Source organism: Kryptolebias marmoratus, linkage group LG16, assembly GCF_001649575.2.
Source record: "Kryptolebias marmoratus isolate JLee-2015 linkage group LG16, ASM164957v2, whole genome shotgun sequence".
Classification (NCBI taxonomy): Eukaryota; Metazoa; Chordata; class Actinopteri; order Cyprinodontiformes; family Rivulidae; genus Kryptolebias; species Kryptolebias marmoratus.
The window spans coordinates 4,313,594-4,331,253 of NC_051445.1; the positions used below are offsets into that span (position 1 = coordinate 4,313,594).

The window sequence follows — 17,660 nt, forward strand, 5'->3', positions numbered from 1 at the left end:
TAAAAAGACTGAGGGAAATTATGAAGCTGAAGAAAGAAGAATAACCGATGGTTGGAAAGACAATCTATGACTAAAGAATGGTAACCAAAAGTCAAAAAAATTAAAAAAATCCTGACACACAACTTTACAAATGTATTATCTTTCAGCTGATTCATCTCATTCAGGCAAATGTTTCAGTTAATAGCACTTAGACAAATACCTTTGTGATGCAGAAATACAATTTTATGCCTGGAAAGCTTAGTCATATTTGGCATTTTCTATGAATGCAACAAATTAACCTGGAACACTTAAGCTTTTGTGACAGGAAGTTGGTAACAAAGTGCCTTATGTCAGCATGATTCATAAGTTAGGGTCAAGATCCTCAACATCATTTACATATAAAGAAAACGTATCTCAGAAATCAGTCGGGTACAATTACTGAACTGAAAAAAATGTAAAAAAAAAAATGGCTCATGTGACTGCATTGCTCTTGGACCGTTTTCTTAGTTCTAAGAAATATTTGAGGTTTGAGTTTTACCTAAATGATGAGACACTGACTAATCATACTGCACACAACCCCACATAGGATAAAACAAACCCAGTGAATCATTTAAGAACATGATATGAGATCAATTTAATACAGTTCTGCAGATCTATAGGCTATGGATCTGTGATGTGTCTTTACACACAGACTAACAAATCAGCTGATCGATAAGCTGTAGGGAACTTGCAAAGTCGCTTAATTTCCTTTTTAGGTTCTGCCCTCATCGTGACGCAACATAACTGCAATTTTTGGCACTGCATCAAATCAGAGAATCTCCAGACATTCAGGTTTAATCATGCAGAGTGTTTCAAGGTGGATACCAAATATCACAAAAACAATTCTATCATTTTAAGGATGTGGATATACACAGTAAAATCATAGTGAATATATTTATTGCTGTACTGTTACTGAAATTATCTTTGTCATGTTCAGTTCTGTCATTGTTACATTGATTTATTTTATTTAATTTTACATTGCATACTTTATATCAGGCTATTAAAGCAAAAAGAAACTATAAATATATATATATATATATATATATATATATATATATATATATATATATATATGGATTATGACTGTGCAGTTGTGTTAGCAGATGTCCTATCCTGCAGCATACAATGAATTAAACCTGCAAGCTGTGCTGAAAGCTACAGTTAAATAAAGTCATTAAATTTAACTAGGAGAACTAATTTACCTCAATCCTCTTTGTGTTTTGTAACTAAAATGCAGCAAAGCCTTAAGACTGATTCAGTTTAAATTAAAGTGGATCATTTAAACTAATTAGAATGATCACAGTGTCTTCCCTAAGCTGTATAAGCATGAATGTGCACAAGAACAGAGTCTCCGTGATGTTTTTATCTTATCTGTTTTATTTTACATTATTTTCTTAGTGTGCAACATTTAACTATAAACTTATACTTCATTTAAATTCAAACACTAAATTAGGTGTCACAATTTGTACTTACAAGGACAGAAATTATTGGTGGTTTTTTGTTAAAGGTGAAAAAGGTGTGAATGATTGCATCAATTACAACATGCAGAAGAGGGCAAAGTTGGCCTAATTTCAGGATTGGTGCTATGAGAAAACCATTAAAGTTGATTAAAATAGAATGTAATCTACTATTCGAAATAAGAATGGTATATTAAGAGAAAAATACATGAATGTTCTGTAAAATACAAAATATTTGTGGTGTGAACTTGTCCAGAATGTACCCCACCTCTTGTCCAATGACTGTTGGAGATGGGCAGCTTCCTGCAACCCTGCACAAAAACTGGGTAAAAAAAAAAAAATGAATGGATAGATTGAATATATATATCCAGAGACGGAAGAAACAAAACAAAGACTAAAGAGTCTGCTTCTGCTGCTATCTAGTGGTTAATAATATCCCAGCAAAGCTTGGCCATGAGGAGCAGAGTAAAATAAGACATCCAACAATGATTTAAAGCATATATCTTTTTCCTAATTTGTGTGTCAGATGAGAAAAAAAAGAAGTTTGCTTGTGAGGTTTGCTCATACTTGTAAAAGTAAGGAGTCGCGCTTTTCTGCCTGAGCTCAAACGTCTTGATTTAAAGAGGCTACATGGGGAGACAATTACAGCCTTTGAATGAGGTTTAAAAGGGTAATTTTACCCCTGAGTGGGTGTGATACCACTGAATTGTTTCTTTCAAGTATCCACCTGAGTGTGTAACTCACTGCTTTCTGTTTAGAGGTGAAACCAGATTACCTCTTTTCTGTTTTTCAGTGTAATCTCCTGCTGACGTTTCCACTCAGAGAGCCAAAGTGCTCATGGGAAGTTCTCATAAAAGCTCAGATAATTTTTTTCTTCCTTTGAACAGCTCCTAAGAGATCAATTTCATTAAATTGGAAGCGTCCGTTTTGTTGCTTTCACTTACAGGCATTCATCATTTTGGAGTTGTTCACTTTTCCAAATTTGAGTCAATTATTTTCACAAATGCAAGCACAGCAGAGACAAGCTGCTGATCCATTTCTGTTCAGGCACTTAGGCCCTATTGACAGGTATTGATTGGACATTACTATGCAGGTTCTTGCTGAGGCATGATCAAAAGGTGTGAGAGAGCTTCTGAACATACGTAGAAAAATCACAAACTAAAGATAAGCCTTCTTATGCAGAAGAACATACATTATCTGATATAGATTTAACAGAAAATACAAAATGTTTTCAATAAATTTATCCAAAATGTGGAAACTTTGACCAGGTTAAACAAACAGGTGAATACATTTTTAAAGGTACTCATTGAAATGTCATGAAAATGACAATGAAATGAAAAAAATCATAAAGTAATAAAGAAGATATTTCCATATTCTCCATATTTTTTCATGTGTCCTTATTGGACTAAAGTCTTCCAAACTGCACCATTTGATGTAGTTCAGGATGATCTTTGTTATGTCTGATTTCATTAATTTGCGATGAGTACCTTTAGAGCAGAATTTGAGGACCTAATGAAATTATTGTCAGGTGTGACTTGGTTAAAATTCCCTTTGACAGCAACAGGTATGACGTGTGATGGAATTTGAAAATAAATGTTTAGGAACTGTAGACCAAACTAACGCGTTTCCATCATTTCCACAGCCCCATTTATGATTCCTGAAGCTCCACTCCCACCCCTTTTTGCTTTTTTGTTTCCGAGGTGGAGTCTGTTCCCCCGACTTTACCAAAAGCAGCTGCCGGTGAAGCAGACGGAGGAGACAGGAACTGAGAGCAGCGCAATCTCGGTTGGCACAGATCTGGGACGCGGCAGATCCGGGAAGGGACACTAGAGACTGATTCAAGGAAGGACAGGAATCAGGAGGAGCGCTTCCAGTTTACCCAATTTATAAACCAACTGCTAACGGAGCAGTAAGGAGAAGATGAAGATGAATTATTTTATCCTGCTGTCGATTTTTGCCACGGTTATCACCGGAAAGTCACCTCGGCTCAAATTTGTTGTGCATGGTAAGAGCTGGAATTTCGATGATTAATCATTCTAGACGCATTTATCTGCTTTATTCAGCTAATTATTTGTTTATTTGTCAGTGTGTTAGAAGTGGCAGAGATGGATGACTGGGTGAATGGTTGAGGGGATGGAGTGATGAGTGAAGGAATGAGGTGATGCGCCCTGTTCTTTTCCAGTTCGCCTCATTTAGACAACTGTTGTTTCTGTTTATTAAGAGAAAAGAAAAATAACATAAGCAGCAGTAATACAACGAGTAAGTCCGTAAACACGCCCTCCTTCTGGTTGTAAATTACACGCTTTTTATCCAGGCCTCATAAACATGTTCAAATCCTGCACATGGTTTCAGCATTTCGGGAAATAAAAAGCTTTATTTTAGTCTTAGCAACAAATACCAAGTAGGACTTGAGTGTTCCTTTGCCAGCTGCATGCAATGACATTCATTTTTCTGGTTTCTCTGTTTGTGTCTCACAAATTTGTGCAACTTGTGGCTTTTCACTCCTTTTCTTCTTGCTAATTTGGGTAGTTTGTTCAAATAAACCCATAATGATTTCACTGTTTTTATCCAGATCGCCTAATTTGTTCAACCTTATAGTGAGCTTCTCCGTCCGCACAAAGGAGAATAAAACCAAAGGAGGTTAAATAATAAAACCCTTTCTGTTCCAAAAGAGGGATCATGGCGCCTTTTTTTTACACCCTCGCGGAAAAGCTGTGCCTTTCTTTTTAGGGCACAGACGGTCATCAGCGGAAAGCGTCATTATTGTGAGTTATGACTCCTCGGAGGTTGACACATTCATGGTAGCGGCCGTGTCCTTGTGGAGCTGCAATGCGGGACGCGGCAGCTGCTTCACATTGCAGCAGAGAAGAGGACTCCGGTCCAGACACAGAGAGCAGGACTGCTCTACAATGGAAATAAAAAAAACGCATCCATATTTAGGCTACACATTTACAGGAACAAACAGGGGGACAGGGAAGGAGGAGGAGCAGAGGGCTGAGTGGAAAATTCCGAGCCGAGTCCTTGTTATCCATTCCACTCACGCACTTTTACACCGCACACACAGTAAGACATCTAATATATTCAGCAATCAATAGAGACGAAGGCTGTGTGTCAACATCCCTCTATCTGGATCCAGACGAGCACCACACACAAACACAGGACGACGTCCCTGGACGTGCGTGACATTCCAATTAAACTCGTTCTTGTGTAAATCCAGAATTAAGGACGCACAGTGACATGTAAAAGGAAATCGGAGAAAACCTCAGCTTCGGAGCCGTTTCAGCAGTTGGACAGCTCCGAGCCACACTTCAGTTGGAAAACGTTCTTTATCAAAGCTTTAGCAAAATATCTTCTGAATCAGCTGATGGATATTAATAAAACTCACAGAAAGTAATCACTGAATGCACGTCTATAACTCTTCAACCTTTGGAGTCAATTACATTCAACCTGGCTGCCACAGCTAAGCGACCTTAGCCAACACAACAAAGACTATAACTCAGTTATTTTTTTAAATATACTGAACTAAAATGTGGTGTGGTAGTAACTGAGGATCATGCTCAACATACACTTCAACCCCTAGCAGAAATCTCACATAAAATTATTTACAAGGTTTGACCAAATCCGCCATAACACCAACCTTTCTCATCATAAGACAGTAGTTTAAAACTGCATGAAAAGCAGCAGGGGACATATATTCCTTCAATAAATGCTAGGCTTTTTATGTTTGGTAAGCTTTTTCAAAAATGAGAATGTTTGGGAAATTCCCACACCCTTAAAAAATGTAACAAAGGCACAACAAGCTGGTTTGGGATTTATGGGAGTGAATAAAACCAAAGCTGCTTTGATTGCCTAAGGTGTTGTGGAAAAGCTTGGAGACATTTTACATTACCTTCATTTGTCAAACACTTTTGCTCAGGCTTATTACAGTAAGTGCATCCAGCCTGAAGAGAAACAACATGTCATCAAAAACTCTGAGCGAAACAAAGAATATGGGGAGTGCAGGTATCATAAATTCTACACTAAGTGGTGTGAGCAGTGCCTTCATTAGGCGATATATACAAATCATACAGATGAATCGTCCCATTCTTTGCATAATGTAATGCAAATAAAGACTAACAGACGCTCCATAATATGAAATACCCCTGTAGCTGAAACAACACCTCGTTAAAATGTTTTTAAAAAAAAATTATGCTCATAATTACACCCTCCATAAGGTTGAAATGCTGGCTTTATTAGTTTCAAGTTAGTCTTTCTGAAGACATTAAAGGTATACTTAAACAATCCTACTGGGAAAAAAATATTACTTGATACCTGGATACAGTTGTTGGTACCCCTCTGCAAAAAGCAAGCAAACAAACAAAAAACAATTGATGTGACTGGAGCCAAAAAGTTCGTTTTTGTCTCATTAGTTTCAAAAACCTGTTCCAGAAGTTTTGGGGCTTGGCAACATACAATTTGGTTAATTCCATTCTGGCTTTTTTGTGTTTTTCTGCCAATGGTGGAATCCTCCTGGGTCTTTTTCTGTGGAGCCCAAATGATTCAAAACATGACAGATAGTGCTTGAATGATTTTAAATGGTTTCCTTGGCTCTTTTTCTACCATTCACACTATCCATCTGATCAACCTGGGGCTGCATTTTCTCTTGCATCCACATCCTGGGGGTTGGCTACAGTCCCATGATCCTTATACTTTTTAACAATGTTGGCAGCTGCTTGGAGATGATTTTGTAGCTTTTACCTTAAGCATGCATATTTATAATCTTCTTTCTGAGCTCCAGAGACAGATCTTTTTGTTGCTTTGAAACATGATGACAATACAAGAAATAATAGTCTCTTTAAGGCTACCAACAAGTATGTCCATAGTATTTTAGCATATTTTTGTTTACTTAATCACATACTAAATGTGTGTAGATATACATTAGACCAGTGGTGTCCTGGACTGTGAGGGCCACTATCGTCCAAGTTTTAGATGTTTCTCTGTTTCAGCACATCTGATTTAAACCAAAAGATGTGAGCATGAAGAAGTGCTGAAAAGGAAAGTCAGCCATTGAATCAGCTGTGTTGGAGCACGGAAACAACAAAAAAATTCAGAATAGTGGCCCTTGAGGACCAAAATTAGACACCGTTGCATTATTCAACTGCTTTTAACTGAATCACTTTTCATGAGAAATGAAGTATTGTTTCAATGAGCTGTAAGGATCCCAATAAATTTGTCTTTGTATGTAACTCTGCCTCCAATATTTAACTCCAAGCAGATGGATTTAAACAGCATTCTGCATTTAGTGTTGGAAAATTGTCAACCTGGATCCTAATTTGTTCAGCATCCTCTGAGAAGTGACTTCTGAGCTACATAATGTTCTACAGAGGGCTATTGTTCAGGTGTTTGTGGTGCTAGGCAGATCATGTTCAGCTCACCACTCATAGCTTTTTTTGCTTGTACATGTCTCTTTGCTGCTGCTGAAAATGGAGTAATGTGTGACAGAATCAAAAAAGTGAAAGTGGAGGCTGTACAGGCAACATCAGCTTGCTGGAACATGCTTAAAACTCTCAAAGACCTAAAAGGAATGATAATTTTCTGTGGGTGCTGTTGCTATGACACAAAATGTACGATCCAACCATCTGATATATACATGCAGCACTGATAAATGCAGCTTTAAAATGCAAACTAGCAGCAATTGTGTTTAATATTTATCCATGCCTCTCTCTCTCTCTCTCTCTCTCTCTCATCCTTCTTTTTTTGGTGGACTTACTTTCAGATTAGGATTTGGATTAGGCAGCAAATAAATTAAAAATGAGAATCACTCTTGTTTTTCTGTACAGATTCTTCATTGACTGTGCATGTTGCACAATTGCATTGATATCAAAAGACATATATAGGGTGGAGTTAACAAAGAAAACAGAAAAAATAAAATAAAAAAACAAAAACAAACAGCTATGATTACTTGAAACATAGCATATCAACCTGCTACCTTTCATGTTTTAGACTAAACTCATCTTCTTTTGAAGAATCATGGAATTATAGCTGTTTTGGTCAAATATTGAGAATACATAATATGTGCAATCTCAAGCAAAATACAAGTATGTGTTAGGAATGGTACTCAGCTACTTCCACATCAAATTTCACATCAATTGGATTCACTTCAAAAGGCAGTCAGCTCTAGATGTATGTCCAATTATTACTATTTAAAAGTTCAGTGGTTCACAGATATTTTGGTAACAGACAGACTGCCTTTAGGCAGTGGGAGGTAATGAGTGAGAAAATGAATGAAAGAGAATAAATGATGTTATAAGCAGTCACAACTTAAATGTCACTTTTTTATGAAGTCTTTTGTTTTGACCTTCCCTGTCAATTGAGAGTCTTATCTTAAAAAACACAGTGAGCCTCAGAGATTTTCTTGTCATGCTCAGAATAAAAGGACCTTGAGGTCCGTCTGAACAACATTGTTACAGTCAAAGATTCTTCAGCAGCTGCCATTTCATCTGCCTGCTTTAGAACAGAGACCCTTCAGAGGCTTCTGGTTTGTTGAAATCACCTCTGCTTTATTTCTTTTCCAGTACTTAGAATGTTTTAACTACAGATTATTCCCAGAACTAACATCTATTTTACAATTCTTTTAATTTGTATGTTTCTTTGGGCAGATGGGGATTTGTTTCTTCAAAAGTGACTTTCTAATTTGGAAACATTTGAACTTCAAGGATTATGTTTTCCCTTGAGATAAAAAAAAGAAAACTATTCATCTGTTGTTTTTTAATTAAACATTTTAAAGAGCAAGCCAAGAATGAGGCTGTTTGTCTTAGTTTGCGAAAAGCTGACCTTTTGAAAATTCAAGGTTTTCACCCAGCAGGAATAATTAAATGGTCAAAGGAAGAAGAAAAGGAGGCTCACATACTCATATTATTATTATATATTTTATGGAGCACAACAAAAACCGAAAAGAGAAGGGATTATTTTGGTTATGTATTCTAAAGCTTTTACAGAACATATTCTCAGAAAACATGTTTAAAAAATTGAAGGAATATATATCATCTGCCACCTTTCATACCCAAGTTCTCTCTTGTGTTGAGAAATGATGAGTTGTAGTCATTTTAGTCAAATATTGAAAATAACCTTATGCACAATCTTACAGTTTAAGTATGCACTTTGAATGACTCTCAGCTATGGTCAAACCAAATTTAAGCAAAATATATGTGAAATTGACTGAATTGTAGGTATTTTTGTATTTTCTAAATTATGTTTACTTTGGTGGCCATCTTATATTGAGTTGAGTCCAGAAGTTAATCAATTGTAGATGTTAATCCAATGAATATTTCGTGAAAATTCATAAAACTACATCCAGCGGTTCATGAAATATTCTATTAATAGACAAAGTTGACTTTAAATAGTTAATGATGACAATCAAAAAATTTATTAGGGATTTATTAGGGATCAGCTACTGTCATACCAACAATGAGCACAATAATTGTAAAACTGACTGAATTATAGCCCTTTTTGTGGTTTTAAAGTCAGTTGACCGTGGCAACCATCTTGAATCAAGCTGATTCTAAAGGGCAACTAGTAGCACTCAGAGAGCAAAAACCTCCATCGGGTCATTAAAAAATTGTATTATGATTTCTATCATCACCAAAAATTAATGACTTGTTTTTTGTGACAACCCCAATATTTCCTGAAAATTTCAACGAAATCTGTTCATTATTAGTTTCTAAGTACTCTTGTTAACAAACAGACGGACGACCAGATGAACGGCCAAACCAACCAACACTACCGGAAACAGCAAAGGAAATCAGTTGTGAATATGTATCCAATCATTATTTTCTACAAATTTCAAATTTCAGTGGTTCATTCAGATTTTGCTAACAGATAGACACATGAACACACACATGCAGGCAAAAGAGTTTTATGTCATGCCTTTGACTTTTGGCAGAAGGCAATAAAAAACAAAAATCTTGCAAATAAAACTTGAATTAGCACCTCATTTAGAGTACAGCAGTTTGAACTGTATCAGACCAAAATCTTTCCAATAATTGAAACAACAGCGAAAAAACAATTTCCAAGACAAAATGCAACAACAATATATAGACTTTTACTTGAGTAATATTCTACTTATGTCTTCAGAACCATTAAAACCATTTATTTCTTGTAGAAACACAGCACTGTTGGTCATTTTTTGCTTATTCTTGTTTTTTTCTGTTTAAATATATTTTTAGTGTCCACCTTCCACTACAAAAAGCAGGTTTTCACAGAGTTTGGTGGTTGTTATGATGTGTGTTTGGAACATAACTGATGTAAAACATTTTGTTTTCTTGTCTTGATTTCTCAGTTCTTCTTCCTGTTGTTTCTATGCCATCCAGAAAATCAGGTTTTTCATGATAAAATGACCTTAAAAAAGACCTGCCTTTTACTTTAAATAAAACCTGCCTTGATTTATTTTATGAGTTTCAACAATTCATTCATATGTTTAATTCAAGCACTGTATTACCCAACAGAATCGAGGGCAAAGTTTCAGAGACCATATTTACAGGCTGTAGCAAGTGAAAGTATTAAAGTGTAAATTTAAAAGAAACATCTGAAGAATAATATATGTAAAGTCGACTTTTATTAACATTTAATGAAAGTCTGCTTTGATCATTGTTACAAGTAGGGCAAGAAACTCTTATCGTTTGTTCGATTACGGATAAGGATAAAGTGAGGTGTCAGAGATCCTGAATATAACCATTTTATTAGTGCCTTGTGCAGTATTTTGTAAATTAAGTGTTATTTTCTTCCCCAAAGGATGCAGTTTTAATATTTAAAAAGCACACTATTCACATCTTTTTACTCTCTTGCTGTCGTTTCCTGGCCTACTTTTACTCAGACATTACCACAGTCTCCAGATCAAGGTTATACTTCAGGGGAAGGTGTATTATAACAAATTCATCTTGCATTATAGACATATAGACACTTATAAAACAAGGTGGCACATAGTAAGAGAAAGAAATAGTTCACATTTTACATAGAAGTGGATCTGTTTTCGGTGTCATCTTCTAAGCTGCAGCAGTAGGTGATAAGCTAACTGGATGCAGATGTGAAGATTTTAATGAAGGATGGGTGAACATATCGACCATCAGCTCAATTATTTTCCCATATCATGGATCACAGCTGCTTCTGTTCTGTCTGTGGAAAAAGAAAAAATAAGTTGTATTCTCCAGCAAAGAAGCTCTTTGGTAAAATCAGCACTAGTTGGTTGACAGACTGTGAAAAAAAAAACAGTTTAATGGTTTTGCTGTGGTAGGTGCATGAATTCTAAGTTTGTCGGGACACATGATCAAAGCTAATACGCAGATTTCATCTCAGTTGAGACAGTATAATACTCAGTAACCCAATTTTTAGAGATGAGAGGTTTAACATTTAGACAAATATAGAATCAATGAAACACCTAGCAATCCTTGAAGGAATGCATATCGCCCACCACTTCTCATGCCACAGTTTTAGACTAAGATCATCTTATGTTGAGAAATGACAGATTTGTAGCCATTTTGGTCAAACCTTGAAAATAATGTTATGCGTGATCACATGCAGTATTGCAGATATAACCTTTAGATTATGTATTGTGAATGACTTTCAAATTTTAAATCAATATCTGTAAAATTGACTGAATTATACCAATGTTTGTGTTGGCTAATGTCAATTAACTGTGGCAGGCATCTTGAGCTGGACTGGCTCCAAAAGTTAATCATTTGTAGAAGTACATCCGATGATTACTTTCTGATGGTTTCATTAAAATGTATTCAGTGTTTCATGAGCTATTTTGCATACAAACAGGCAAAATTCATTCCAGTAGTTGATGGCAAAGTTTTAAATATATTTGTTATGCAATCAGTCAGAGTAAAACTTGAGCATCAATCTCAACTACTACCACACCAAATCTGAGCTCAATATCTGTAAAACTAGTTGAGCCATAGCCATTTTTATCTTTGCTAAGGTTGAATGGACCTGAATGGAGATAAACTGATTTATTATATACCTTTTTTGGTATCTAGTTTGTGTTCAGGCACATTTACTTGGTTAGGGTAAGAAAAATACATGGTTTGTGTAGGTTGATGTTATCAATATACTATATCTGGCTGCTTTTCTTCGTACACCAGCATGTAATGCATCTACACAAAAAAATGCATCTATGTGTTACATTTTTTATGACAAGCTTAAAGCAGCCAAAACACTTTTCATGAAAAATGTGTAAAATTTGTTTCCTTTCTATCAAACCGGTTATATTATGAATTATTATTATTATTCTAATTATTTTAGGGAAAAGCCTTTTGGATGAATTGTAGAGAATTATAAAAATAAATAACATTTTGGTACTAAAATCATCTTGGAGCTTGATGTTAATTTGTCTCCAAGAGTGAGTTTTGCTCAAACCGGGCTGAATCATCTGAAACATATTTAGGAAGGGATGATGCTCTGCTTGTCAAGCGCCACAACAAATATTAATCTAAATCTGTTGGTTTGATAGGCACTCGATGTTCCCCTCAGCCAGCAGACACAGTGGACATCCTCGCTTATTTCTAATTTTCTTGTGAGAAAAAAAGCTTCATCAATTAGGTTCAGGAAGGCCGCTGTTTCCATAGAAACATAGTTGGTTGGCTAGCAACCTGTACCACCACCTCGCTCTTCATCCTGGTAATTCTCTCAGACTCAAAGTCCTTTTATTTCAAGAATGAACTGAAAATCTAATTTCTGTCAGGTCTTTAGAATTATTGTTTGTTCATACTGAGCCTTTAGACAAGACTTTTTTAAAAATCTCAGTGAAAAATTAAAACAGTTGTGCCTAATAAATAAAATAATTTGCTGTCAGAGCTGAAAAGGGTTTGAAATAATGATTTTAAGACCTTTATTAGTCATTTATATTTAGAATTTGTCAAGATATTTCAGATCATCTTTTGCACGCATGCACTTATTTGTTTTAAATTGAAGCAGTGATTTTTATTTATTTATTTGTGCAGACACAGTTGCCATGTAGGTGCGTGCAACTTTGATTGGCTCTGTGACTCAGAGATGCCCAAATGTATTTTTGAGCCTTCTAGAGGTGTCTGCAGTGACAGAATCTGTGATTGGATTTGCCCACATGATTATTTCAGTGATATTTATGCTCCCACCACATGCCCTTTTCCTCTAGCACCCAAGCTGAGATCTGTAAACACTTGTTGTTTGACTTGAAACCACAAAGGTCAGCAATGTTGGAACAAACATTTCAGTAAATGAAACCAGTTCGTTACCAGTATCAATCTGGGTGTTTTTTATATTGATGTGAGATTACATGAAGATTAAAAACTTGACGTTTGTTTTTTTTGTCAAGATGACTTCTAGACTTTCATTCAACATTCAAAAGGAGCTTAGGCTGGATGAATCTGGATTATCTTTTTAATTAACTTTGAAAAACTCCATTTTGACTTCATGCAATAATCTTTTGTTATTACGATTGACGGTTTTGTTATTTTATTTTTCTAACAAAACATAAACAAAACAGTGTACTTTATTAAAGCTCATTTCGTCTTTTCTGTTCTCACCTTCAGAGCCACCCAGGTACCACTTTGACAGACCTGAGAACTACATCAGCATGTACCACCAGGAAGGAAGCGACACTCTCTACGTAGGCGGCCGGGCAATGATCTATGTGTTGAACTTTACCGACAGGGGCGTTGACTACCAACAGGTAAAACTGACCTCAAGTTGATTTTTCTGAGCCATGCAAAGATAATGTAACCAGGTGTTTCTTTTCTCACAAATAATCTTTGTTTTTGATCTGGAAAGCTATTGTTCATTATCAAAGATTAGATCAAACAGCAGTCAAATATACTAATGGTTAGTCTGCTTTAAAAACACATTTTTGTATCCAGAGTTGGAAATTGTAAGGTTGTGCAGATATGGATGATCTTTTAGTTAAAAGGGAGGCACCTTTGAGACTAACATAGAGCTGTTGTTTCTGGGCAGTCGTGCATAAATCAATAGCTGTTAGTGCAGACTTAGCAGCTTTTTCTGTCTGCACCAAACTCTGGCATTTCTGTAGAGCATTGTGAGAGGGTTGATGCTGCTCTGTGTGTTTGCCAGCAGGCAGTTAGCTCAGCATGGAGACTGTAAGAAAGGGGAGCCTGCCTCCTTTGTACATTTTTTAATCAACGGTTCCTTGTCTGTATGTAAACATCAAAGTCAAATTGACAAATGGAATTGCTGGCCCTATTTAGAAAAGACTTCAAATGAACTTCAGTTAATAGGCGGCTTCTGAGTTAAATAGGGTTAATCAGATTCATCTAATTAATTGGTTTTGGGTTTGACAAAGATTGAGGTGTTGCTTAAAATCAGAAGGTTCTGGCTCCTCGATGCTCTCCACTTTAATTGAACACTGACTCTTAATGAATTGGTTGTGTCTCTTGTTTTTAATTACTGGAGATTTCTTGATTGATTTTGTGCCGCATAATTATCTAATTCCCTTCAGATGGGTCAGTGTTTTTGTAGAGTTTTGACACAATGACCAATTGAATGAACTGCATTTAAAACTAGAACGTCTGGCATTTTTGTTTTCTTTTAAATCTGTTATTAATGACCATCACTTTTCTTGTTAGTGAGCAACTTGAGCATTTTCAGTGGTAGAATCTGAATAAACATATGTCACAACTGAAAATATGTTAATTCTGATAACTTTTAAATGTATTGCAGTTTGTGGAAAGTTTTACTTTTAATGCAACCATATTGTTTCTTAGGAAAAAAAATTACAACCATCAGACATTTTATCAGTATGATATTTATGTTGTTTTTTTTCCAAAACATATTTTTTGTTGATGAACTTTAGCCGTAAGCTAAACTTAATATGATTTAAATGATGCAGTGTACATCTGAAAAGGTTTTTTTTGGTTTTGCTGTTTTCTATTTTATTACAATAGCTGTACAATGAAACTAAGGTTCAGTCTCATTTTACTCCTCCAGCTTCTGTTTTGCATGTTCATGCTAAGACTGAGGTGTCCCTTGTCTTTTTTGCCATTTGGATTGAGGGCAAATTGGTGGACTTATGTGGTCCAACAAGTGGAGATTTTTCAGGGCCATAACTCAAACTACATTTTGCATTTAAGCAAACGTGAAGTATTTTATAACATCCCTGCCATGATAGATAGCATATTGTTATTAGGAAACTATATTACAAAGTGACAGCTGAAGGGGACAGCAGGAAAAACTCACCCAGAACCGAGATGCCTGGAGGGAGCTGATTGGCGGCCTATACCCCAGACGGGGCCACAGGTGAAGGGAAGTGATATTATGAAGTGGTTACCAAAGAGGAGATGTATGGATGCAGTTAGAGAGGCATGGCTGAATAAATATTATACGATATTATGTACATTTTCTGTTGCAGCCTCATTTAAATCTGTGAACAGTGAGCCATGCAACTGTGTTTTGAGCAGTCAAACTTTGAAAATCACAGTTTATTTTTGTGTGCATGGCTTAAAAAACTGCATTCTAGGCTGTGCACATTATTTCATTGCTCACCTCTGCCCACATCGCGCCCACTATGGCCCTCATAACACCCACCTTGACAGCTGCCTCTATGCTTATAATTTAATCTACTACAACTGAACTACACGTGTGAAGTGAAGACAGGGTTAGTGTTAGGGTTAGAGTTAGACCTGGACATGTTTTCTGTCAGAGGAGAGCTTCTATACATGTGTCAAAATACAACTCTTGCATTCTTTGGACAGATTGGAAATGCCCTTGACAAAATCTAGATAAGTTTGAGACACCTAGAATGTTGCAGCCTTGTGAGGCACTATACCTGTACAATCACAGCAACTGAGGAGCAAACAGTATTGGAACAGCAAGAAAATCTTGTCAAGTTTGTTTACAAAGAATTGCCAACAACTAATGATGGAGGTGCGACCTGTCCAGGGTGTCCCCCGCCTCTCGCACAGTGACTGCTGGGGATAGGCACCAGCTCCCCACGACCCGGAATGGAGAAGCGGGTAAAGAAAATGGATGGATGGATGGATAATGATGGAGGTGATGGCCTATTTTGCAGAGAAATTTCTGAACCACTAACCCCTTGTGACCACAAACTATGGCCAAGGGGTCATAAAGAATTTAGAAGTAGGGGTAACACTGAATGCGGCGGTTCTAAATCTAGTTGCCATCTTGCTGTGAGGGTACCATGGTGAAGCAAGAAGGGCAGACAGAGATTTGATGGCCTGCCTGCTGCTGACCCAGAACAGCAGCTGGGATTCAATAAAGAGTGTAGAAATTAGGTCATGCAAAATAATGAAGCTGGACTTGTGACTTGAACTATTTGAAAAGACAGAAAAAAAATCATAATTCACTGAACTAATAATTTTCATATTTAGGCTTAATATTACACAGTGGGTGATCTAAAGTGCCCTAGCTGCTGTAGCTAGATATGGATTTGCTGTATTTTCTGAAATAATTGCAGTGTAAAGGTTGGATTTTTCTTTGATATGATGACAGGTGGAAAAACGTAAAAGAATGGTGTGTTTCCCGTGTAACAACTGCCTGCAGAATGGTAAACTTGCGTGATGGCTTATTTTTCTTACTTAAACATTTAGGTCACACTTTGTCAATCTGAGTTATTTTTGATGCAGTCTGGTTTAGAAGAACATAAAAGTATGGAAAAAAAATAGGTTTCATTTCCTAAAAATAGCAACATTAAACACGCAAACCAATGGTTTGAGTGTTGAGTGTTTGAGTGCTCATAGATGAAGTAAGAAACATTTATTATTAAAAGGTTAGAAAACCATTATCTGCTTTGCAAAGATAAACCAAGGCTTGCTTCACTCAAGACTATACTCCTCAGCAGGTGTCCAAGAAGAATTGATTCCTGTGGAATATTTATTCCGCTCTTTCTACTGTCCTCTCTGCTTAAGATCAACACATTATTGGTGATTCTTTAAGAGGTTGTTTCTGGGAAATTTCAAGGTGAGTTTGAGAAAAAGCAGGGCCCTGATAAGAAATACAACAGTTTACAAATATTGAAATAAATGTCATATAGTGAGAAAGCAAGAATCTCACCCAGCAGGATGGATATTTTCTTTCAATAAGGATTGTCTTATTGAAGCTTTTGTTACACTGAAACAGTTCAGTGTAAAATAACTTTGCACAAAATAAACAGTCCTCTCTCCTACAGATCCCAGCGGCATCGGATCAGACTGCAATTGATACCTGCAAGGCAAAGGCTGCACCGCTCGAGGTAGAAACTCATCCTCACTGTCAGTATCTTCATCACATTGCTTCTGCAAAGCGGCTCAATCAGTGCATTTGTCTCAATATCATGCTGTTTCTCATCACCACTATGCTCTGAGCTAGAATGTTTTACTCCTGTTATTGTGTATTTTTCAGATTCTGATTAATATTGTTAAATTAAATGGTAAAAACCTATGAGAACATTAAAAATGGTATTTAAGCAGAGGAGATATAATTACACAGGAGACCACTTTATCTCGAAAACAGCTGACCAAAACAATGTACAGTTCAGTGAGCAGGTAATTGCAGTAAATTGTTCACATACCGCAGAGAAACAAGCATTCAGAATTTTATCACATCATCCAACCTTCACTAATGCTCAAAGTGTTTTAATCCACAAATAAAAAGAACTATTCATAAGAAGTACAACCTAAGATGTGTGTCACAAAAAATGAGGGCTTTGGAAAGAAAATTTTGTACCTCAAAAATGTGAGGATTAGAGTTATTTTTTAAGTTTATTTTGTAATAAGTTGTGTATTTCTTCATTTCTGTAGTTTCTTTTTAGTTTTTTATGCTGTGAGTTGTTGTGTAGTCTGCTCCTTGTGCCCTCTGTGTGCCATCACTCTTTCTCCAGCCTCTTCCTCTCACACCTGTTCCGTGTTACTCATCAGTCACCTGTGTCCACTTCTTTGTTACCCTCAGCCTTTAAAACCTGTTCATCTCTGTCCACTATTCACCAGCTCATTGTTGCTTTAATGCACTGTCTGGTTTATTGTGTCAATCTCCTCGTGTGCACCGCAAGTGTTTGGTTATTGTAGTTTTTGCTGCCTGTCTTTTGTTTTGCTTGTTTTTTTTTTTATTAAAAAAGTCTGTCTGCATCTTGGATTCAAACCATTCAACCACATAACCTGACAACAAAAGGAAATACAAAACAAGATTTTTATTACTTTTATCATCAGTGTCACTGACACCCCC

General features: G+C 36.3%; 1 protein-coding gene across 1 annotated transcript in view; it reads left to right on the plus strand.

The window, feature by feature from the left end:
• The first annotated feature begins 3,163 nt into the window (after window positions 1-3,163).
• The window catches only part of si:ch211-113g11.6 (uncharacterized protein LOC559008 homolog), a 37,484-nt gene continuing 22,987 nt past the window's right edge, over window positions 3,164-17,660 (plus strand). Inside the window, exons 1-3 of the mRNA XM_017428557.3 lie at window positions 3,164-3,480; window positions 13,025-13,164; window positions 16,630-16,692. Coding sequence (XP_017284046.1) covers window positions 3,396-3,480; window positions 13,025-13,164; window positions 16,630-16,692 — 288 coding nt within the window. The 5' untranslated portion in view covers window positions 3,164-3,395. The remainder of the gene's footprint in view (window positions 3,481-13,024; window positions 13,165-16,629; window positions 16,693-17,660) is intronic.